This window comes from Megalopta genalis, chromosome 11, assembly GCF_051020955.1.
Source record: "Megalopta genalis isolate 19385.01 chromosome 11, iyMegGena1_principal, whole genome shotgun sequence".
Lineage (NCBI taxonomy): Eukaryota > Metazoa > Arthropoda > Insecta > Hymenoptera > Halictidae > Megalopta > Megalopta genalis.
The window spans coordinates 6,072,669-6,093,577 of record NC_135023.1 but is presented as its reverse complement, the minus strand read 5'-3'; the positions used below and the strand labels follow the sequence as shown (position 1 = coordinate 6,093,577).

At 34.4% G+C, this 20,909-nt stretch overlaps 7 protein-coding genes across 10 annotated transcripts; 3 read left to right on the top strand and 4 right to left on the bottom strand.

The window, feature by feature from the left end:
* The first annotated feature begins 31 nt into the window (after window positions 1–31).
* lt (vacuolar protein sorting-associated protein light) lies at window positions 32–6,574 on the top strand. Of its 2 annotated transcripts, none has more exons than XR_013034401.1 (14): window positions 32–363; window positions 428–565; window positions 730–1,006; window positions 1,078–1,276; window positions 1,360–1,514; window positions 1,585–1,825; window positions 1,896–2,160; window positions 2,344–2,847; window positions 2,924–3,257; window positions 3,327–3,563; window positions 3,635–3,672; window positions 3,758–3,831; window positions 3,905–3,963; window positions 5,565–6,574. XR_013034401.1 is itself a non-coding variant. In XM_033480090.2 (14 exons), the coding sequence occupies exons 1-13, from the start codon at window positions 343–345 to the stop codon at window positions 3,956–3,958; spliced, it is 2,544 nt and encodes an 847-aa protein (XP_033335981.2). In that variant the 5' UTR covers window positions 32–342; the 3' UTR covers window positions 3,959–3,963; window positions 5,565–6,574. The 2 variants fall into 2 exon arrangements, 1 of the variants encoding a protein (XP_033335981.2); XM_033480090.2 differs by having other exon boundaries at window positions 3,635–3,679.
* On the bottom strand, window positions 4,098–5,714 carry LOC117226106 (ciliogenesis-associated TTC17-interacting protein). Its single transcript, XM_076525199.1, has 4 exons — window positions 5,545–5,714; window positions 5,210–5,471; window positions 4,866–5,150; window positions 4,098–4,787 (listed from the first exon to the last, which is right to left on the bottom strand). Exons 1-4 carry the CDS (start codon window positions 5,712–5,714, stop codon window positions 4,578–4,580), a joined length of 927 nt encoding a protein of 308 aa, XP_076381314.1. The 3' UTR covers window positions 4,098–4,577.
* Window positions 6,575–6,790: 216 nt separating the features above from the next.
* On the top strand, window positions 6,791–8,291 carry LOC117226102 (potassium/sodium hyperpolarization-activated cyclic nucleotide-gated channel 4). Its single transcript, XM_033480097.2, has 5 exons — window positions 6,791–7,109; window positions 7,176–7,400; window positions 7,478–7,664; window positions 7,741–7,875; window positions 7,932–8,291. Exons 1-5 carry the CDS (start codon window positions 6,820–6,822, stop codon window positions 8,148–8,150), a joined length of 1,056 nt encoding a protein of 351 aa, XP_033335988.2. The 5' UTR covers window positions 6,791–6,819; the 3' UTR covers window positions 8,151–8,291.
* A 259-nt stretch (window positions 8,292–8,550) lies between these two features.
* Window positions 8,551–11,875, top strand: LOC117226099 (tyrosine--tRNA ligase, cytoplasmic). Of its 3 annotated transcripts, none has more exons than XM_033480093.2 (8): window positions 8,551–8,568; window positions 9,763–10,149; window positions 10,228–10,490; window positions 10,576–10,791; window positions 10,849–11,043; window positions 11,132–11,396; window positions 11,473–11,614; window positions 11,693–11,875. In XM_033480093.2, exons 2-8 carry the CDS (start codon window positions 9,773–9,775, stop codon window positions 11,804–11,806), a joined length of 1,572 nt encoding a protein of 523 aa, XP_033335984.1. In that variant the 5' UTR covers window positions 8,551–8,568; window positions 9,763–9,772; the 3' UTR covers window positions 11,807–11,875. The 3 variants fall into 3 exon arrangements, with proteins under 3 accessions (XP_033335984.1, XP_033335982.1, XP_033335985.2); XM_033480091.2 differs by lacking the exon at window positions 8,551–8,568 and adding an exon at window positions 9,143–9,404; XM_033480094.2 differs by lacking the exon at window positions 8,551–8,568 and adding an exon at window positions 9,478–9,703.
* On the bottom strand, window positions 11,871–13,770 carry LOC117226103 (G-protein coupled receptor 54). The gene is made up of 5 exons (XM_033480099.2): window positions 13,531–13,770; window positions 13,043–13,452; window positions 12,739–12,964; window positions 12,464–12,666; window positions 11,871–12,368 (listed from the first exon to the last, which is right to left on the bottom strand). The coding sequence occupies exons 1-5, from the start codon at window positions 13,639–13,641 to the stop codon at window positions 12,080–12,082; spliced, it is 1,239 nt and encodes a 412-aa protein (XP_033335990.1). The 5' UTR covers window positions 13,642–13,770; the 3' UTR covers window positions 11,871–12,079.
* Window positions 13,771–13,910: 140 nt separating this feature from the next.
* LOC117226151 (uncharacterized) lies at window positions 13,911–18,189 on the bottom strand. Its single transcript, XM_033480211.2, has 7 exons — window positions 17,487–18,189; window positions 17,318–17,420; window positions 16,930–17,246; window positions 16,485–16,853; window positions 16,057–16,411; window positions 15,679–15,983; window positions 13,911–15,595 (listed from the first exon to the last, which is right to left on the bottom strand). The coding sequence occupies exons 1-7, from the start codon at window positions 17,745–17,747 to the stop codon at window positions 15,044–15,046; spliced, it is 2,262 nt and encodes a 753-aa protein (XP_033336102.1). The 5' UTR covers window positions 17,748–18,189; the 3' UTR covers window positions 13,911–15,043.
* A 346-nt stretch (window positions 18,190–18,535) lies between these two features.
* On the bottom strand, window positions 18,536–20,415 carry bug (thioredoxin domain-containing protein bug). The gene is made up of 4 exons (XM_033480218.2): window positions 20,145–20,415; window positions 19,463–19,752; window positions 19,150–19,385; window positions 18,536–19,060 (listed from the first exon to the last, which is right to left on the bottom strand). The coding sequence occupies exons 1-4, from the start codon at window positions 20,188–20,190 to the stop codon at window positions 18,706–18,708; spliced, it is 927 nt and encodes a 308-aa protein (XP_033336109.1). The 5' UTR covers window positions 20,191–20,415; the 3' UTR covers window positions 18,536–18,705.
* Between the last annotated feature and the right edge of the window lie 494 nt (window positions 20,416–20,909).

Here is a 20,909-nt window from a genome sequence, read left to right as displayed (position 1 = left end):
TTGTGCATGCTTAAACTTAAAGCATTACTGTAGTGTTAACCTATCCCTATGCTTATCATCCATCACTGTGAAATTGATCTATGCTAATATTTACGAACTGTTTGCTGCATTGGCTTGATCGCATTACATTACCAAACTATTTATTTTCAAGCGGTTACTTTCGCATTGTTTCTTAACAATTTTCTATATTATTATAAAATCGTTTGAATCGTGAGCACCAAAAGAGACTGCGAATAAGAAACAGTGATTACTCATTAAGGAAGGCGAGGAAAACTTTGACAGCTCGTGATTACAAATAATCGTACATTCCGATTTTACGGGCAAAAATTTGAAGAAACGGGTATGGAAAACACCTCGGACAAGGTAGAGTTTTTCGTTTTACAATCAAACAAAAGATCCCGATGAATGTTGTGAAATTTCTTTATAGGAAGAACAGAACAATCAAGATGATTCAGATCGGGAAATCGACGAGGTAGAGCCGAGGCTCAAGTACGTCAGGATGCGAAACGATTTGGATAATATATTGCAAAACGATTCAGCTAGTTGCATTGCTGTGCATCCGAAGGTATACATTATATAATATTTTCAAACATTCGTTTAGTTCATATCTTATGTTCTTGTGTCATAGAAATTAAGCTGTTTTAATGTACAGACTAGACCAAAGTTCAGAGAAGGATTATTTCTAGGGATCTCTTAATTATTTTGTAATCTATTTCTATTTCTGTTTAGTTTCTATGCCTGGGTTCTCATTGGGGCATGATCCATCTTCTAGACCATCAAGGCAACAATATTCAGTCAAAGAGTCTACAGGCTCATACTGTTGCTGTTAACCAAATCTCTATAGATCATAATGGAGATTTTATTGCATCTTGTAGCGACGATGGAAAAGTTTTTATAAATGGTCTTTATAGCATAGAAAATAATCATACCATTAACAGATTTGTGAAAAGTATTGCTATAGATCCAAATTATTATAAAAGCAGTAGTGGCAGAAGATTTATTATAGGTATGCAAGGAAGATCATTATGTCCTATTTTTGTGTTTTCTGAAAATAACTTTAATATTATTGTTTTTTAGGGGATGATAAATTACTTTTGTACGAAAAGACTTTTTTATCTAGAATTAAGCTTACTGTGTTATGTGAAGCAGAAGGTGCAGTAAGATCAATAGCATGGATTGGACAGTTTGTAGCATGGGCATCGGATAAAGGTGTTAGGATTTATGATTTAAATGCAAGGTGTTCATTAGGTTTTATTAAATGGACTAGGTCTGCAGAGTAAGTGAAAGATTAATATATTAGAAAATTTATAGTAAAACACAATTAAGAGAATACACCAAAAGAATCTTTCTCTTTTCTAGAGCTTTACCAGAACACTATAGGTGTAATTTGAGGTGGTCAGATGATCGAACATTATTAATTGGTTGGGTGGACATAGTAAGAATTTTTCAAATTAGGAAAAGATCAATTCAGGAAATGGTTAATAGAGACCTACCAGAATATGTAGTAGAACTAGGTATATTTATCATTTAATCAAGTAATTACAGATTGTAAGAGCATAATAAATAATAGCATTTTAATTTCAGTCTCTACATTTCAAGTGGATTTCTACATTTCTGGTATTGCACCACTAGAAAATCAACTAGTATTACTAGGATGTTTGAAGGAATTAGATGAAAATGGACAAAGACAGAGGCCAACAGTACATGTTGTTGAACCAAAGTTCCAAAATTTTGTAATTGTTTGTGAAAATTCTCTTACACTACGTGGTTACCAGGATTATAGCTGTAACGATTACCACTTAGATTGTTTAAAAGAAGAAAATAGGTATTCTTGATGCTTAAAAATTGTGGTAGATATTTTGAAATTTTTCTAATTCTTCTTTTTTTACACTTAGATTTTTTATTGTGAGTCCAAAAGATATTGTTGTAGCTAGCTTATATGATGCAGATGACAGAATTGAATGGTTATTAAGGCACGGGAAATTTAAACAAGCATTAGAAGCTGTAACAATAAATAATGGCAAGGACTGTAAAAGGCATAATTTAGTTAATGTTGGCCGCGTGTATTTAGATCACTTATTAGCTTGTGAGAAATACGATGAGGCAGGGAAACTCTGTGTACAATTTTTAGGAGGGGATAAAAAATTGTGGGAGGAAGAAGTTAGTATAATTTACTAATTCAGTGTTTCATTATATTGTCCAACACCAATTACACGTTTCAGTAATTAATAGGCAATTTTTACAGATTTTTATGTTGAAGGAAAACTGCGAGAAACACGAAATTGGTGTTGGATACTGTTATCATTTTGCTTTCAATTTGATTATTGTTGTATATTCTCGCAGGTTTATAAATTTGCAAGGGTTCATCAACTGAGATCCATTTCTTCTTTTCTTCCAAGAGGCGATGTAAAATTAGACCCACTGATTTATGAAATGGTTCTGTGCGAATATCTGAAAATGGATCCTAAAGGATTTCTTAACCTAGTGCAGGAATGGTCGCCGACATTATATAACGTCGCAGCCGTTGTGAGCGCTGTTCTAGAGCACCTTATAGCAGCTCAAAATCAACGACATAAAGAATTCTTAGAAGCTCTAGCTATTTTATACATTTACGGTGGGAGCTACGATAAAGCTTTAGCTATGTATTTGAAATTAAGACACAAAGGCGTGTTCCAGCTTATACGGCAGTTCCGACTATATTATACTGTCTCCGATATGATCGAAGGTTTAATGGATTTGGATGTGGATCAAGCTATACTATTTTTTTTAGAGAAAGAGATAGTGTCATTCGTGCCACCCGAGGTTGTTGTGCAAAGATTGGAACATAATCATCGATATTTATACTTGGTAAGATATACAAACCAAATAACGAAATTTGCATTTAAAAAATGATATTTATGTTCTTAAAAATTGGCTCTACCAGTATCTACACGCATTAGATCAGAAGGATCCGAAAAATTCAAAAAAGTACCATGGGTTACTACTTCGACTCTATGCAGACTATTCTCGGGATAAGCTGTTGCCACTTTTACGACGATCTGATACTTACCCGATACAGCAAGCGCTGGATATTTGTAGTCAGAGGCAATTCTATCCAGAAATGGTGTATTTGCTTGGTAGAATTGGAAACACCTCTGAAGCTTTAGCACTCATGACACGGGAATTAAATGATATGGAAAGCGCTATTGCTTTTTGCCAAGAACATGATGATGAGGAATTGTGGAATGATCTAATCAACTATTCTCTCGACAAACCTAGTAAATAATGTTATCTTGCTAATAGTGGCACTTTTGTATAAATTTCTAAACGGAGTTGTGTTTTTTCAGAGGCTATTACGTTTCTCCTTCAGAAAATAGGGACTTACGTGGATCCTAGACTCATGGTACAGAGGATAGACCCATTCTTGGAAATTCCTGGCTTGAAGAAAGCTTTAGTCAAAATGATGTGTGATTATAATCTTCAAGTTTCTGTGCAAGAAGGTTGCAAAAAAACTTTATCCAACGATTATTTTAATTTACACGAAAGGCTGGTAAAATGTCATCAGAAAGGAATATTTATCGATGGTTGGTATTTATTAAGAAGCAATTATAGTAATTGTAGCAATGTTCATAATCATTATGTACTTTGTTATCAGATGATCAAATGTGTGGAGCTTGCCACCGGAAAATAATTGTAAGAGGTATCTATAAGGATAACAAAAACCTGAACAGCTGTAATTCTATTTTCATTATATTCTTACAATTATTATTTGTTACAGAACCAAGAAACTTAGTTGTATTTTATTGCAAGCATTCATTCCATGAACATTGTTTACCAAATTTTGAACTAGTGGTATGTATATTAATTTTTAGAATACATGTAAAACGTTCTATATGTTCTCACATAGTGTAACTTTTAATTTTAGGAAAATTGTGTCATATGCAATTCACATAAAGATACGTCTTCCAGCAGAAAATGATATAGGTAATGTATTATCCCTTTAACATATGTATTATTTGATCGATAATAGAACATTTCGAACATGTATTGGTTATTTTAAAACATCCAGGACATTTTGATAAAGGCTAGAAATCAAATAATTCTATGAATATAATATGTGATGATATAATATAATTATGAAGTATGCTTTCAATATAAACATTTACTTGATATTTGTCACAAGTTTTCATGATTGTGTGGCACTTGCTGCAAGCAGTTTCTAAATTTGAATCATCTTGAGGATCAACAGATTGCTCTTCTGAACTTGTTTTAATTTTACATGAAGTTGAGGTGGACGTATCATATGATTTAATAGATTTCATAGAATCGTAGGAACACTGAAAGTTATTTGTATCAATAATGATTCACTTCGATTAAAAGTACTTACTATGTTTAGACATTCTTCATAAGAAGATCTTGAAGAGATTTCCTTCGAACACTTTATGGTCAATCCACAAATACCGCACACGACTTCCGATGTTTTCTCTGCTAGCTGTGATATTACATCGTCATCATTTTCATCCCTTGTACTGGTCTCCCAGGGTATCGGATCTTTTGCAAACGCTTTGAAATGTTGTATCGTGAAGTCAATTACATTATCAGGTTTCACTGTGGAGACCAGCAAAATTTAAACTTGTTGCAAAATGAAATATTTTTTGTATAAGTAATATGACCTGTCTAAAAAGAAATTGTAGAATGCTTATCCAGTCGTGATTACCAACTAGTAGCGTTTGAATGTAGTCTGTAATCAGTTGTTTCACTTCTGGATGATCAACTAGGTATTCCGTATGTTCAGCCATTTTAGAGAACTATAAAAAGTTAAAAAAGCATTTTCTCAGATTTTCGTTTCATGATGACCGTTAAAAATATTTGTCGCAATTTTTTACTTTCGTATCTAAATATTTAGAAAACATTTCAATATCTTCTGACCAACGATCCCTTAGTGGACTTTCTAGTTTTATTGTACTATTGGCGATTGTTGGATCAGCCAGTGGATTAATTTTTAATATATAAGGCACATCTAAACAATTGTGCCGCAATATTATACCATGTGAACTTAAATGAGTTTTTATAATCTGTACATATCCATCCTGTTTATGTATTTTGCGCTGAATTGTATAGACATCTAAAAAGTGTCCATCTATTTCCATACGTTCGGCTGGAGTACATACCTGCCGGAAAAAATTAAGTTTCATTTTCCATTGTGCAACATAAATTGATATGTTCTTACATAACTAGATGTGGTTAATTCCCCATCTATGGTGATAGTCTGAAAAGACAATGTTCCTTCATAATTTGTTAACGCCAAATACCGCATGAGCAATATATTCACTCCTTCGCTAATTAATTCATTGTCGTGATTAAAATTGAGATCTTTGATTTCTTCAGATTGATCACATGGACAAGTTCGCTTTAATTTTACATAGTAAGAATTATCCTCTATACCTATGTAAATTGATTTCTCGCGTAAACCATCATCTTCGTACACAAATCTAAAATATTTTTCAATGTTAACACAATGCCTACCAAAAATCTATCGAGAAATTTTTCTTAATATTAACTGACTCTGTTCTTTTCTCTTCTAGACAGTGCAGTTTCGACGTTGTCGAGCTGATGACTTTCGTTCCACCAAAGTGACCATCGACGGACATTGAAGATTGCATTTGCACCAGAAACTCGTGGGTCTGAGGCCCTATAGACTCAACCAAAATGCAATAACCACCTATCGGCATCATGTCCTTTTCAAATTCATTCTTTGAACAAACTATTAAAGTTTCTCGAAAGCATAATGCTGTTCGTTTCGTATTGTCTGAAGTACAAATGAAAGAGAGACTTTAGAGATGCGGAACGTGATATCATTTTTGATATTAATCGACATATGTATATGTTCTGTCTGTTAAATAATAGGAACAGAAACCATTTGTAAAGAATAGGTGTACTACATTCCATACACGTGATTTCGCCAACGACGAATAAACCCCTGCCAATATCTATACATATTATATATATTTTTCTATATCAAACTTTCATTGCGCTACGTTTTCGTGAATGTTAATACATTTTTTTCTCGCATGTATGTGTTCGTCGTTGGGGAAATTCTGGCAAGAACAAAATGTTCGAATAGGATGTTTTCATTCGAGAACTTTTTCAAGGTTTATTATCAGTGTATGACCATTTAAAAGCGATTGGTGGGAATTCTTTAATTCGCTGTATATACTTATGTATAAATCGAAGCTTTAAGGCCGAATTACTCTATAGTAAAATGCAGCAAAGAACAGAACAATAAGCAGTTGACCAACTAATTATCCTGTACAGCGAGGTGCCATTATTGTATAAAATGATTAATAGTACATTTTGTAGTACCTACAATACGTAATCAGCACTCAGATTACGTGTACTTAGGTTATTGCTATACCTAAGATACTTGGTCTAGATTTTTCTGTAAATACGATTTATGAATTGCAATGTAGAACAGGAATATATATACAAATTGTAATTAATATATAAATTTTTCACGCCGCTTTAAAAGCTGTATGTTGCTTAATTATCGAAGCTTTCTCGCGATGATTTTTATAATTAAAGTCCATCTTCTCTAGATGAAAGGAATTTAATTTGATCCTAGTGACCAGAAATACATTTCTATTTACCGATGAGGAATTCCGGAATCCATTTTTTAATGTCAAACAGTTTACAAGAAATTTCTTTTTCGTCACCCTTCATTCCAGCTTCTGTTATGAGACAAACGTCTTGAAAAAAAAAGAAATAGCAAACAGAAGTTAGTAATTATAACTTTGAAGATAGTGAATTTACAAGATTTAAGCGAAATATTAAAAGTTTACAATGTTTGATCCAAAGCGTAATACAATGACTGTTGATAAATTATTAAAGAAGCGAGTAGATGTTCACGTATGTGAGCTACCGAAAACATCACAGAGTAATTTACCGAAGTTACCACCCAACGCAAAGTTTCATGCTCGTTGGAGACGAAAATTTCAAAAGTTCATTTTGGTTTCTGAGAACCATCCTCTAACGCGTAACACGTTACGCAGTTATGCTGCAATTGCTTTTGAGAAACGAAGACATGGGCGGTCTTCGTTTTGGTGGATAATTCATCCATGTAGCGACTTTAGGTAATTTTCTTCAGTGAAGTTTCACTTATGTTCGTCATTGAAATTAATATCCATTCATATACATAGGTTTTACTGGAACATTCTAATGACGTTTATTTATCTATACCTATTCATTACTGCGCCATATATTGTGTCATTTCATAGAATAGTAAAAAGTACCAACCCATCTAGTTGGACTCTAATATATCCTGCATTAATGATTTGTATAATTGATATTGGTTTAAATTTTATAACTGGATTCACTTCATCCGAGGGACATGAAATATTTTTAGACCCAGTTCTAATAGCAAGGTAAAGTAATTCACATCTTCCTCGTTTGAAATTTCATAGTTGTTCATTTATGATTTAAAGCATTATGTTTGTTTTAGACATTATGGGAAACGCTATTTTTTCTTTGATTTTATATCGTCGGTTCCCATGCTGTGGTTCCAGCAGTACACTATAACACCTCCAGGCCCCGAAGCAAACTCATTATTCTTAATACCTGAACTATTGCCAACGGTGAAGTTAGTTCGCATTTGGACATTGCGCATTTATTTAAGGCAGATCACAGCAGTAAGTATAAGCATCGATAGAAAGAAAAATTCCAAAGCAGTAACAAGTTAGGAGACACAGAATTTCATTTTTGCAGAATTTTACAATTTCTCATGCTATGGATAAAGCCTTATGGATAGCAATGCTTATGACATTAATATTCCACTGGAGTTGCTGTTTCACACACGTTGCTCCGGTTATCTTTGCGCACATTGATCGCTCAACCATGGAAGTATGTTCATAGATCTATCAAATAAATATAAAGAAATTTAATTTCCACCATTTCAGGAGAGTGAATTGTATTTAATTGTATCAGGAATAAATAAGAAATCGAGTGCAGAAATTTATTTACAGTATCTCCACATGGGTGTGAGCAATTTCTTTGGATCAAGTTTTACTGAACTGTACGATTTAAGCACAAAAGATACAGCAGTACGTTGCACAATTTTAATACTAGGAAAAGGGTGTTTAATTTATATTATAGGTAATTCTTTTTCAAGTTTATGAAAGTATTTATTGAAAAGAATATCTTTCAACTTGTGTATTGTAATAGTATTGATTCTGCAACTGGCAAGATCAGCTGCAGAGCCGGAGTTGAAGTATCAACGAATTATGTACAGAGTAAATGAATATATTCACGAGAAAAAACTTCCAGACAGACTTAAACATAAGCTCCTTGCTTATTATGAATATCGTTTCCAAGGCAGCTTCTTTAAGGAGAAAGCCATATCCAATACTTTATCAAGTTAATAGTTTGTATAAAAAGACATATAATTATCACTTTAGTACCCAAGTCTCAGAATCATTTCATTCTTGAACATAGATCATCTATACCAAGAGATCATAATAAACAGTAGTCGCGGATTGTTAGATACAGCCACACTTCTTCATTATTTACCTCGTAATGTTATTGGAAATTTAATGGGTAAGACATAAAAAAATGATATATATACAACATAAAATTGGTAGCTCTTTTTATTATAACATACAAATATGTTTAGGGATATTAAAACCAGTTATATATTTGAAAGGAGATATTATCTACGAAAGTCAATCTGAAGGTCTAGACATGTTCTTCATAGTGAGTGGTACTGTTGCTCTAATTACATTCGAGGGAAGAGAAGTAATTTAACGAGAATTTGTCCTCTTTAGAAAAAATTGAAAAGAAATTATTATTTAAATCCTTTTTCCTTGTAAGATATGCCACGAAACAGACGGAGGTCATTTTGGAGAAGGCTCTTTAATTTTACCTAATCGGCAGAGGCTAGAAACAGCAATGGCAATTGAAGTCTGCGAATTATTGCGTTTAAATCGTCGTGATTTCAAACGTATGTTTCCATCAACGTCAACATTTTATAAAAGGCTTGACAAATTCGCTAGAGAAAGACACGAGAGAATAATGATGATGAACGAGATAAACAAGCCATTAATACAGCAAAATACTTCCTATAATGTTTTTAACGAGAGAGATGAGGAAGATACAACGATTGAAAGTAATAACGAAACGCAAAAGAAATTGAATTTATTACTCTAAATTCTAGATGATTCTTTCATGTATAATTATGTTATGTGTACTTGAAATAATTAAACACAATTGATAGTGTTATTGAGTTGAAGATTTCATCAGACATTGCATTCCGTCCACATTAGCCGTCTGTTTCCCGTACAATTTACACATCATATTCGCATGCGTGTACTCCACCAGCTTCGTCCGGTTTCGCGTATCACGAAATTTTGGATCTGGAATCGAAGTTACTCAGTGTAATAAAATTTATTGTAATTCATACGTATTAAAGTGTTTAATTCGTTAGAATCTGTAACAATTTCTGAAAACTATTTGATACAAATTCAATAAAAATTTAGATTACATCATTTATTTTAGCTATTATTTTTTAATAGAATTACATTCAACGCTTTTACGTTATTTTTTATTGAAATAAAATGTGGTTATCGTTATGTTAAAAAAAGAGACTTAAATATTGTGTCAGAGGTTAAGTCTTATCGACTTGACAAGCTTATTACACACGTGGCCGGCATATGAATGTCATTTTGTTCGATAAGTATATATTAATATTTACTAAGCGCTTTAATAAATAAATTGATTTTTGATTTTATTCAGAGTTGCAAACATGGTCGAATTAAAGTGGGAAGAAAAATATGATCTCATTACCAGGAATTTGGCAGAGTGGCTCGGTGATGAGAAAATGAAAAATATCCTAAAACAGAGGGATCTTAAGTTATACTGGGGTACTGCAACTACTGGAAAACCCCATATTGGATACTTCACACCAATGTCAAAGATAGCTGACTTTTTAAGAGCTGGAACTGAAGTTACAATATTGTTTGCTGACCTTCATGCTTATTTGGATAACATGAAAGCTCCTTGGGAGCTTTTGGATCTTCGTACACAATATTATGAGGCAGTTATCAAGGCAATGCTTAAATCCATCAATGTGCCTTTGGATAAATTAAAATTTGTAAAAGGGACTGATTACCAGTTGTCTAAGTAATTAATTATTCTATTACTTAACATATATATATAAAATATATGAGATATAATTTTAATAAAATTTTCTTTTACTAGGGAATACACATTAGATGTTTATCGATTGACCTCTCTTGTAACTGAACATGATGCAAAGAAAGCTGGAGCTGAAGTAGTTAAACAAATAGCAAATCCCTTACTGTCTGGATTGTTGTATCCTGGACTACAAGCTTTAGATGAACAATATCTTAAGGTTGATGCCCAATTTGGTGGTGTAGACCAAAGAAAAATTTTCACATTCTCAGAAAAATATTTACCGATGCTTGGCTATGAGAAGCGTATTCATTTAATGAATCCAATGAGTATGTATACAGCACAAATATAGTACTTAAACATGAAGTAGATTCTGTTAAGCAGAAACAATGAAATACATCAATTTTGTTTTAGTACCTGGTTTAGCTGGATCAAAGATGTCTTCGTCTGAGGAAGACTCTAAGATTGATCTTCTGGACAATGCTGCAGCAGTTAAGAAGAAGTTAAAGAAAGCATTTTGCGAGCCTGGGAATATAACTGACAATGGAGTTCTGTCATTTGCCAAACATGTAATATATCCTCTGTTTAAGGAGGGGGAATCATTCAATGTACCAAGGACTGCCGAATTTGGTAGGTACAATTCAAAAATATTTTATCTGTTTTATTAACAAAAATTGTCTGTTACAGGTGGAGATATATCTTTTGACAAGTATGAAGATTTGGAAAATGCATTTGCCAAGGAAGAAATACATCCTGGAGACCTGAAAAATGCAGCTGAAATTTACATCAACAAATTGTTGGACCCAATTAGGAAAGAATTTGAAGGGAATCCAAAGTTGAAAGTTTTGGCTAGTAAAGCATATTCACCCCAACAGAAACAAAGTAATATCTTTTTGCACATACAATTATAATTTCCAAAAGTACATAAATCAAAATAATAATATTAAAATTTCATTATTTTAATGTTTAGAAGCTATAGAGGAATTGACACCAGCTCGATTGGATATTAGGGTTGGAAAAATAGTCGAAGTATCAAAGCATCCAGATGCTGATTCACTTTATGTAGAAAAAATTGACGTAGGAGACGCCAGCGGGCCACGTACAATAGTTAGTGGACTTGTAAATTATGTACCATTAGAAGAGATGGAAAACAGAATGGTAGTTATTCTTGCTAACTTGAAACCAGCGAATCTTAGGGGTATTCAGTCTCATGGAATGGTTCTCTGTGCCTCTGTGTATGTTTGAATTCAATGAATATAATATCATATTTTATGTCTTAATACATCTTTAATAAATCTTGAATTCGAATAGAGATGAACCTACGAAACGAGTGGAACCACTGAGACCTCCAGTAGATAGCAAACCTGGTGAAAAAATTACTGTGGAAGGATACGAAGATGGAACTCCTGATGATGTACTTAATCCAAAGAAGAAAGTGTGGGAGAAATTACAAGTACGTTTTTATTCTTGTACCGTATCGAAATTGATATTTCGACTTGTGATTTATTAATATTTATTAATCTTCTTACAGCCTGATCTTGTAATAAATGGTAGTGGAGAAGCGTCTTGGAGCGGCAATCTTTTGTTCACTTCCAACGGTGGTAAAATTATAGTTGACAGTCTTAAAAACGTAGCAATTAAATGATTTCTTCTCTGATGTATTGAATTTGCATTTTACTTATTCAGGAAAAATAAGACTTGCTTCATACTTTAAGATTGTCGGTGTTTGTTATTTTATTCTATTGTCAATAACACTTTTCTTGTATTTTTTAAATATAACGTTTATATAAGTAGATAAAGGTGTCGTCGCAAGAAAAATGATATATTTATTAGTACGTATCTCATGATATCCTGTCCTTATTGTGACATTATGTGTGACGAATTTCATTACTAATACTGATCCACTTGGAACACCAAACTAAAGTTGAGTTGAGTTTAAATTTGTTCTGGTGACAGTAGATATATTGTTTGGTATTACATCTCTTTCGTTATAGTTTATTCTTATGCAAGGAGAACGCGGTCTTAATTCATGGAAACGATCCGATTTTAACTGTGAAACACTATGTGGTTTTGACTCGTGCTTCTTACGGATGAGCCAAGATGTAGCAGGACAGAGTGCTAACTGCTTCCTCAATGAACTGCTGCTACAACCATATAATAGAGGATTTATGGCTGTATTGACCAACACCAGGTACCTACTCACATACCTGTTATATAAATTATTTTATGTTACACAGTTTTTCACATCTGATTTCAGCACAAATCATGTTTTGTAATAATTGAATGTTACAAAAATATTTACCACAGAGGGTATACAGCATCAGCTTGTCCTGGTTTAGGTGTACCTTGTAGCAATTGAGCCCTCCTAATTATTAACACTGTGAACGGTACACGACATATTATGAAAACCAGTACTAGAAGAGCTAGCACTTGTGCCACTTTGGTTTTATATTTTACCACTATAGGATATTTACTTCTTAGGGCTTGTGATTCATAGCGATCTAGCTGTAATAAACATTACGAAGCTTTAATAAACCTTTGTTTGTTTATCAAATATGAGAAAGTTTAGATGGGTACTTTAATTAGAATAGCTGAATAACATATTGCCATAATGGCCAGTGGTGCCCAGACACTCAAGCCTGCAAATATGTGCCAGTATGGATAGACCAGCACTGTGTCCTCGGTGCAAAAAGTTTCTAAATAATTTTTCCATTGCCTTTCGTAATAACGTCGGAAATAAGTCAAAGGAGCAGTAACAGCAACAGCAGAAATCCAAGTAATGATGAGCAACGTGTAGATCGTCCTTCAAACAGAAAAGTACACTTATGCGTGTTGATGCATCCCGTGCATTTTTAGTTCGATCAATATTTTGTAATACAACCTCTTTGTTAGCTTTCCTGAACAATTGAATACAATTGCAGACAGACGATCGTAACTTATTGCACTCAAATTAAAGACTACCACCAATGTCAGTGCATGTACCAATGATGCATCCAGACGGCAGCCAATTTCTCCCAAAATGTAGTTCTGAAATAGATCTCTGCAGAGGAACATCCATGGGCATATTATACAGCTGCCTAAGTCTGCGATACACATGTTTACAATTAGGAGATTCGTAGTGGTTCGGAGGGACTTCTCTTTCATCACCACGTAAATTAAACCACTATTAGCTAGAGATCCAACGATGACGATTGGTAAAACACTAAGAATTTTTACGACCACTTGCCATACGGGTTTTATTACCCAAATCTCCGAAGGGAATGGATGTTTGCTGGTGTCGATGTCTTCCCACTGAGAACCCACAAACTCTTATCAGATTTACATACTCCGTAAAATTAGATCAAGTATTGCTTTAATGTAGAATCGTACTTCTGAATCGGTGGTCGTAATTTCATACTTATGCTCCATGCTGTTTATAGTTGTTCTTGCTATGTAGGTATAACGTGAATTCTGATAGACTACTGAGGGCACAATAATCATTGTAAGAACTTAATCTGACTGCAGCAGATGGCCCATTAGGATTAGAAGTAACTCTGTTTGCATAGCTCTCTAGATATAGTGGCTATAAAATCTATTTACATACTCAGATCTTTTATAATGAACATACTAAAAATAGAATGAAAATATTTAATTCATTGCAATATAAAATTCAGATTTAGTTACTGTGTAAATGCTTCATTTACCTACTGCATTAGAGAAATGCATAGTAAGATGTTCTTGTTATTGATGGATTATTTATGATAACAGCATTGAAATTATAACTATATTTTTATTTGGTTGCAAATATGTGCACACGCTTACTTTATACAGATATTTATTGAGTGTGCAATAAATTTTTTAGCAAAGTTGAATTAATTTATCTCTTATATACAAGTATATAAATTTGGCACGTTCACATTCAAATAAAAATACAAATTTTATATGGCTGAATTATTTCGTCGTGTAATATATCTCGTATTAGACTCTTTGTGTTTATTTGTACTTAGTTAATTATTTCCTAATCAGTCGTACCCAGAACTATCCGGATGAACATTTTATTCTTATCATTTTTAAAGAATAGAATACAAAACGTTAGACGATTCTGTTAATATATATGGAAAATATGTAAGTATTATGCTTTCAAAATGTTTTAAGTTACATGCACAAATAGTTCTGTGTTGATTCCAGTGGTAACAAGTATTGGTTCTCTTTAAAAGAATAAAATTAATTCAAATCGTAAATTCTTTACAGAACACTTTACACGAATACATCTGTATTTTTACAGTGTTATAAATTCTAACATCAACGGAACTTAATGTAATGATAAAATTAATCTTTGTCCTCTACTAGATTCTTCATTTCGTCCAGAGCTCCAAATAGAATGGTATTCCGTAAGTGTATTTTATTACAAGTCCTCGTTCGGGTTAATACCGAACAAACTAAAAATCAAGAAACACAGGAAAGAAAATTTTAATTGTGGGAAATCACATTGCAACAAGAACAACGGAACGTGTAATACGTTAAAATGCATTACGAATCAAATAATATGTTCCATTTTACTTGAATATGGTAAATAGGCACACAATTAAAAACTACAGTTTCTCATAGTACAATCGCTATTCGTATGTAACATTTCTCTAACCATACAAAACCAAATGAGGATGTACAAAATCGAATTACGTTATTTACAAACCAATACTATCTCATCTCTAGTCACAGCAGTTTGTATTAGAATTCAAAATTTTTATACTTCTAATCCAGCACTCTAATACAAAAATTTAGCCAATATAGTCTCCAGAGAGTTCTACGTAAAATACAAAATTATTCGTTATTACATTTATCGGTATATTGAACAATGTTAAACTACAATTTTATAACAAACATTTGACTAGCTTTCATAGTCTCATTCAGTGTCCTCAGCTTCTGATGATTGTTCAACTGGTAATGGAGAGGGAATAACTAATTCATCGTCCTCCACTTCCTCTTCCGCTAATAAGAAATCTTCTCCTTCATGAACTTCTTCTTCCCTTGCTGGTTCTGGCGGAGCTAGTATGTCTGTACCGTGTTGTTTCAAGTGATCCTTTAGTGCGAATGCCCTACCGTACGATGCACCACAAATGTAACAACTGAATTTCAAATTGTTATCCTTCTTGTGTGTTTGTATGTGAGCACGCGCGGCATACAAGGATGCAAACGGCCGTGAACACTCAGTGCACCGGAACGGTTTCGTGTGGCTGTTCTTGTGGCCCGCTAATTGAACACGCGTTTTAAAAGTTTTTGGACAATAAGGGCAAGTGTAAGCGCGTTCTTCGCCGTGCGTAAGCAAATGGTGATTGTACACAGAGGAAGCCTTAAATCTTTTGCCACAGTGCTGACAACCATAAGGTCTGACCCCGGTATGAGTCCTCATATGCAAGGTTAAACAATACGAGACACGAAACGTTTTACCGCAGACCTATTAGCAAATAAGAAACATTCAATCAGCATTATTACATTACGTGAAAAGTTATTTAATAAATCTTTTCTAGTTATACTCACTTCGCACGCATGTGGCTTTTCCCCAGTATGAATTCGCTCATGTTTCACCTTCTCATGGGGTCTTGTAAATCGACGACCACAGTGCTGACACTGATATGGCTTTTGATTTTCCGTGGGTTCTGTGGATGCGGTTTCCGTCGAGGGTGGCGTCGGCGAATGCGATTGACTGAGTTCTGTGTGTACCGCTGCATGCATCGCTAAACTATCAGCAGAATCGAATTTCCGGTTGCAAACTGTACAAGTTACAGAGTCGCCAGAGTGTAGTGCCATATGCGCTTCCTTGTACGATTCTGCTAACGTTTTACCTGTAAGTAATTAGTAGACGTGAAGAATTATGAATTACTAGGAGATAAATAACAATTACGATTCCATCATTACCACATTCGGGACAGGTGAATGTAGCGCTAGGTGTTCCTTCGGGTGCATCGACGTGTCTTGCCCTAACTGGCGCGTGCATCCGAGAATGCAATCGCAAGCTTTTATGCGAACAGAACTCTGTCCCACATGTTTCACATACAAATGTCTTTTGATTCGGGTCTGGTTCACCTTCGTGAACCTTCGTATGCAGTTGCAATGCTTTTGGCGTTGCAAATGTTTGATCGCAGCTGTCGCAACGATTGTTGCCATGAAGACACGCGTGCACCCGGAAATTTCCTAATTTGGAGAATTGTTGAAGGCACTGATTACATCTGTACATTCTCATTGGCGCAGCCGCCAATCTCTTCTCTCGTACCTGAAATTAAATCTTTCAATCAAAAAGTATAGTTTAAATTAATGTGTTATCAACAAGTATGTGTTTGTCATACTTTTACTCCTTCTACATTAGAAAAAAACTTTTCTATCATCGGTGCTTTGGTGGATTGTAACGACGTTTGAGCCGGAGCTCTATCCCAAAACCTTTCTATTTGTACAACTTTTCGTGTGTACAGTCTTCCTTCGCTGTCCACGCATTCTTCCGTACGTAGCGTATTCATGCTTTGCCTTTGTCTTGTGTTAACTACATTCCCTGACTCTGCTGGTAGGGCATTAGCTACAGGTACAGTAGGTAGATCGTCTAATTGATCGGCTATTTCCAGTAGTACTTCTTGGCCATCGTGATATTGTTTTATATGCTCGACGACTGAATTAAAACTCATATCACAGCTAGTACAGCTGTAAACAGCTTCTGGTTCTAACTATATAATTAAATAATTACATTTAGTTGAATATCTGCATGTATAATTGTAAGAGATTTTCATCTCCTGCTTTTACCTCGCAGAGTTCTTCCTTTACATGCAATAATCCGTCTTCATCTAATTCACCCACATCATTTATGTGGTCCATATTTATCAAAGCACCGGTACTTTCATCGAGGAGTTCTGAGCCCTCAGGTAAAATAGTAATTATATTTTTATTTCCATCTTTATCGTCTGTTTCAGCTGCTGAAATAGTTACTATATGATCTTGAGTCAAGGACTTCTCCTCTTTTTTGGCAGTAGTAGGAACTTTTTCTGTCATCTTAAATTCCAAAGGTCTTTGCTCCATTTGTGTATCATCTGTGTCCATTTTTTCTACGACCTTAATCTCTCCTGATATGTTTGTTAGAAGCAATAGTCAAATAAATAGAATTAACATAGATTAAATTAGGAATTCTACATACCATTTTCATCAACTTGTATCGTTTGAGGCCCCCCAACTATCATAATTCTACTATCATTTACAGTTGCTAAGAAACTTTGGTCTATGTCTTCAACATTGGCATCCTAAAATAATTAATAGGTAAGGATCAAGGTCATGGTGGGGATAGGTACAGAAATGTTGATGCAAACCATTAGCACTGTTGCATCTGTTTCTGATTCCTCTTGAATCTCTTGTGTACATTCATGCTTTTCATCCTGCGATTCCTCTGGATCGGCACTCTGTCCACAGCGATCCAAATGTTGGATAAGTGCCATTACAGAGTCAGAACGCTGCGAACAACCAGGACAGTATAGGTTGTCCGTCATACTTAATAAATGATACTTCAATGACTGTGGATTGTTAAAGGTCTCTCCACAGCACATTGGGCAAACGAGGTTCAACGATCCCATGTCTTTTTCGTGTAGATGTTGGCCTCGTAGAGAGTCGTTGTTGACTCTAACCTGACTCTCTGTTAATATATTTATTGAACTAAATTTTTGTATGCTCGCCTAGCCTAGCCTTAACTTGAAAATGCAGCCGGCTTTCCTACGATGGAAACCTAACCTGACGTTGAAACACAAAAATTAGTGAAATTGCTCGAACGTGTCCGAATACCGAACAATGTCATGTTGTTTCCTTCAGGGACTCGATCGTCTCGTGGAAGCTTCGTCTATTTCGTATGAATCGCTTTACACAGAAACACGCAGCATTTCGTCTCCGTAATAACTGCAATAACAAAACTCATTAGAGACGAACTTCAGCGCAAACAAATGCCGCACACAACAATCATGAAGTTAGGGAAGTGATAAGTGAATCGCGAAGTCGGCCATTACATGCGAGTTTCGGTGTTGAACTACGGTGATCGAATTCAACGCTAATTATTTATGACGTAATAATTTTCATGCCACAAAACGAATAATAACAATCATGTTTTATTTCGGGTTTTCAAAACTTTATGTTATTCAAATAATATCAAGAATATCTAATTTTGTTAATGGTAATCAAAAGTGAATTAGTTGATCAATTGATAAAAGGCGCGCGATGTTTTCGGGTTCCGTTTAAATGATTCTCGGGATTGCGAAACTTCCCGTAGTGGTATCTTTAATCATTTGCAATTTGATTATAGAAATTGTATACCGCAATTACCTATATGTATGCGTTCGACATAGGCTGAGATATAGTAAAAAAAATGCGAATCTGTTCTCAAAGCAACGTTTATTCCTCGTATTTGTTATGATATATTTACATTGTCTTAATTAACAATTACCACAAATATTATCACGTATTTTAATAAACTTTTAATACCGCAAGTTCACATTTTACATAATGTTTTGTACACGGGACAAAAAGTAGTCTCTCTTTGATACTTTAGTCAGCATGTTCGTGTTGCGCGTTGCTTTCACGCCACGTGTTCTGAACTAATTCAACAAACTGTTGCCACCATCTACTTTGCAATGTGAAATAGAGAGCGCAGGCGGCAATGAAGACCCACGAGAGGACTAAACAGTAATCTGTTTCGTTCGAAGGTGTACTGGAAACTGGTCCAGCAAAGTCCAATGACGTAACGTACAATGAACCATTCGGTTGTAGATTAGTTAGGTAAGTTATAAATCTTGAGAAAGATTCTAATGTGTAGACATTGTCGTCAAACTTCGCAACGGGTTTCCCATTGTGAATCAGCATCAAGGTGGGAACACCAACAATTCCATACTGAGCATTGAAGCTGTAAATATAAATAAACAATATATTAATTATATTTAATTTTCTTCTATGGGGCACTGTTCCTAATGGTAATAAGTTATAGAATATTACATTTGGTATTTTATAGCATCAATTGCCACTGCTTTGATGTGTGGAAAGGAACGTGGCAATGCATTGAAATGCGGTGCAGCATGGCTACTAAATACACACCATCTTGCATAAAATAATACTATTATACATGTTCCTGGCACCTGATACCAGGGTCTATTTTCTTTGTCATTCCTACTTCTGTTTGTTGGTCCAGGTTCTAAGATCAATAATTTCATTAAACTAGTTGCATTGGCAATCTGTAATAACGAGTAAAATATAAATCATTTTTGTAAAACCGATATAGAAGAGATGTTTCAGTAGTTCAGAATCTTACTTCTACTGGTCCATAGACTGTATCTGTTAAACAATTCACTTTAGTCACATTAGAGGTAGAATTGTTTAATGTTACATTTGCTTCAATGGTCTTGTTTAAGTCCTCAGTTTTTATTTCTGTAGCGTCCAGAGAAGTTATCACAGGATCTGTATCCGATTTAGTTTCTTGATTCGACTTTATAGGCTCTGTAGGTTCTATATCAGACTCCAATTTCTTATCCGGGCTTTTAAAAGGAATTGTCTGCGTTATCTCTTCCTTGTCGATTTGTCCAAGGACAACTAATGTTTGAACTAAATAATTGAAAGAAAATTAGCAGTCATTTCCTCTCGGTAGACTGCAGATTTTATGAAGTTTCAGCAAATACGAGTATACATAATACATGAATATAAAGACCTTAACCTGTTAACCAATTATTTTTTATTTTCACATTTATTCGCAGTAAAGTCATCGATCTAATTCTATTCTAATACCCGTAACATAAATAAGTAGCGTAAATTAGATTATATTAATCACTGAGTCATCGTTTTCGATCTTTCGATGGCCGAAAAAACATCCAGTTTACAGGTTAACGAAGGCATGTACTAATGTTGATAAAGGAAAGTTTGGAAACTTATTCGTTTTGCATAAATATCCGCAGTCTATTTATTAGCGAGAACATAGAGAAAAGATATTGGCAAATCACCTAAAACTATGATAAATAAACAAAAGTTCCTTCTAGGGGAAAACATCTTATGTACATAACCTAAAGACTGCACGCACGTCTCTCATATATATGTTTGCGAAACAGATGCATCCAAATCACGATGAATTTATACTTGTTCACATGTACGCACTATATTTAACGAACAATCATAGTTAGCTCGCAATTCACCGTGTGACATTCGCAACAAAGAAATTTCTGCATTATTTTTATTTTGATTCTCAAACATGGAACAGGAGGACAATCGACTGTTCTAGACTGTGTCGATTTAGTATCGTGTGGTTTATCTTGTCACGTCGATTTCGACTATCGACGCAAAGTGAATACACGAGGAATCGAGATGGAGCAAATTACACACCACGTGACGTTTTTTAGGGGCGTATACAACACTAATTTCTCCCTTCGTAAAAATAAAACTTCAAAATTAACGATAACGATGTGACGAATGATCAAATTTGAAAGAACACATGAAGCAAATTTATTCTATGGTTGATGGTTAGTAAGTTACTGCGGTTATAACAATCAATTATTCTTCAAGAGGTCATTCTTAGAATCACTTTAAACATATTCGCTTCTGTTTACAGGTACCAAATGAACCAATCAGAAACTCGCCGTGTACCCAAATTTGTCGCCATTGTGGTTACATTTTGCTCTAATACGAAGTTGAACAGACGCAAAAAGTTTTGTCATTTTTATTTAAAAACCGAGCTTCTTATTCGAATTGCTAACATCGTAATGTTTTCAGTG

Excerpts from the sequence above, each read along its gene's own strand:
- lt (XM_033480090.2), top strand. The coding sequence starts at position 343 with ATGGAAAACACCTCGGACAAG. Across the intron at positions 364-427 it reads TGGAAAACACCTCGGACAAG|GAAGAACAGAACAATCAAGA; the intron begins GTAGAGTTTTTC and ends ATTTCTTTATAG. Across the intron at positions 3,258-3,326 it reads CTATTCTCTCGACAAACCTA|AGGCTATTACGTTTCTCCTT; the intron begins GTAAATAATGTT and ends GTGTTTTTTCAG.
- LOC117226106 (XM_076525199.1), bottom strand. The coding sequence starts at position 5,714 with ATGATGCCGATAGGTGGTTATTGCATTTTGGTTGAGTCTATAGGGCCT. Across the intron at positions 5,151-5,209 it reads AATTAACCACATCTAGTTAT|GTATGTACTCCAGCCGAACG; the intron begins GTAAGAACATAT and ends TTTTTCCGGCAG. Across the intron at positions 4,788-4,865 it reads CTAAATATTTAGATACGAAA|TTCTCTAAAATGGCTGAACA; the intron begins GTAAAAAATTGC and ends AACTTTTTATAG.
- LOC117226102 (XM_033480097.2), top strand. The coding sequence starts at position 6,820 with ATGTTTGATCCAAAGCGTAATACAATGACTGTTGATAAATTATTAAAG. Across the intron at positions 7,665-7,740 it reads ATTTAAGGCAGATCACAGCA|AATTTTACAATTTCTCATGC; the intron begins GTAAGTATAAGC and ends TCATTTTTGCAG. Across the intron at positions 7,876-7,931 it reads TTGATCGCTCAACCATGGAA|GAGAGTGAATTGTATTTAAT; the intron begins GTATGTTCATAG and ends CCACCATTTCAG.
- LOC117226099 (XM_033480091.2), top strand. The coding sequence starts at position 9,331 with ATGCGTGTACTCCACCAGCTTCGTCCGGTTTCGCGTATCACGAAATTT. Across the intron at positions 10,491-10,575 it reads TCATTTAATGAATCCAATGA|TACCTGGTTTAGCTGGATCA; the intron begins GTATGTATACAG and ends ATTTTGTTTTAG. Across the intron at positions 11,397-11,472 it reads ATGGTTCTCTGTGCCTCTGT|AGATGAACCTACGAAACGAG; the intron begins GTATGTTTGAAT and ends GAATTCGAATAG.
- LOC117226103 (XM_033480099.2), bottom strand. The coding sequence starts at position 13,641 with ATGATTATTGTGCCCTCAGTAGTCTATCAGAATTCACGTTATACCTAC. Across the intron at positions 12,667-12,738 it reads ATTCAGCTATTCTAATTAAA|CTAGATCGCTATGAATCACA; the intron begins GTACCCATCTAA and ends TGTTTATTACAG. Across the intron at positions 12,369-12,463 it reads GATGCTGTATACCCTCTGTG|GTATGTGAGTAGGTACCTGG; the intron begins GTAAATATTTTT and ends TTTATATAACAG.
- LOC117226151 (XM_033480211.2), bottom strand. The coding sequence starts at position 17,747 with ATGGGATCGTTGAACCTCGTTTGCCCAATGTGCTGTGGAGAGACCTTT. Across the intron at positions 17,247-17,317 it reads GATACAAGTTGATGAAAATG|GAGAGATTAAGGTCGTAGAA; the intron begins GTATGTAGAATT and ends CAAACATATCAG. Across the intron at positions 16,854-16,929 it reads TAAAGGAAGAACTCTGCGAG|TTAGAACCAGAAGCTGTTTA; the intron begins GTAAAAGCAGGA and ends TTAATTATATAG.
- bug (XM_033480218.2), bottom strand. The coding sequence starts at position 20,190 with ATGTTTTCCCCTAGAAGGAACTTTTGTTTATTTATCATAGTTTTAG. Across the intron at positions 19,753-20,144 it reads TTTATTTATCATAGTTTTAG|TTCAAACATTAGTTGTCCTT; the intron begins GTGATTTGCCAA and ends TCAATTATTTAG. Across the intron at positions 19,061-19,149 it reads GATGCTATAAAATACCAAAT|CTTCAATGCTCAGTATGGAA; the intron begins GTAATATTCTAT and ends TTATATTTACAG.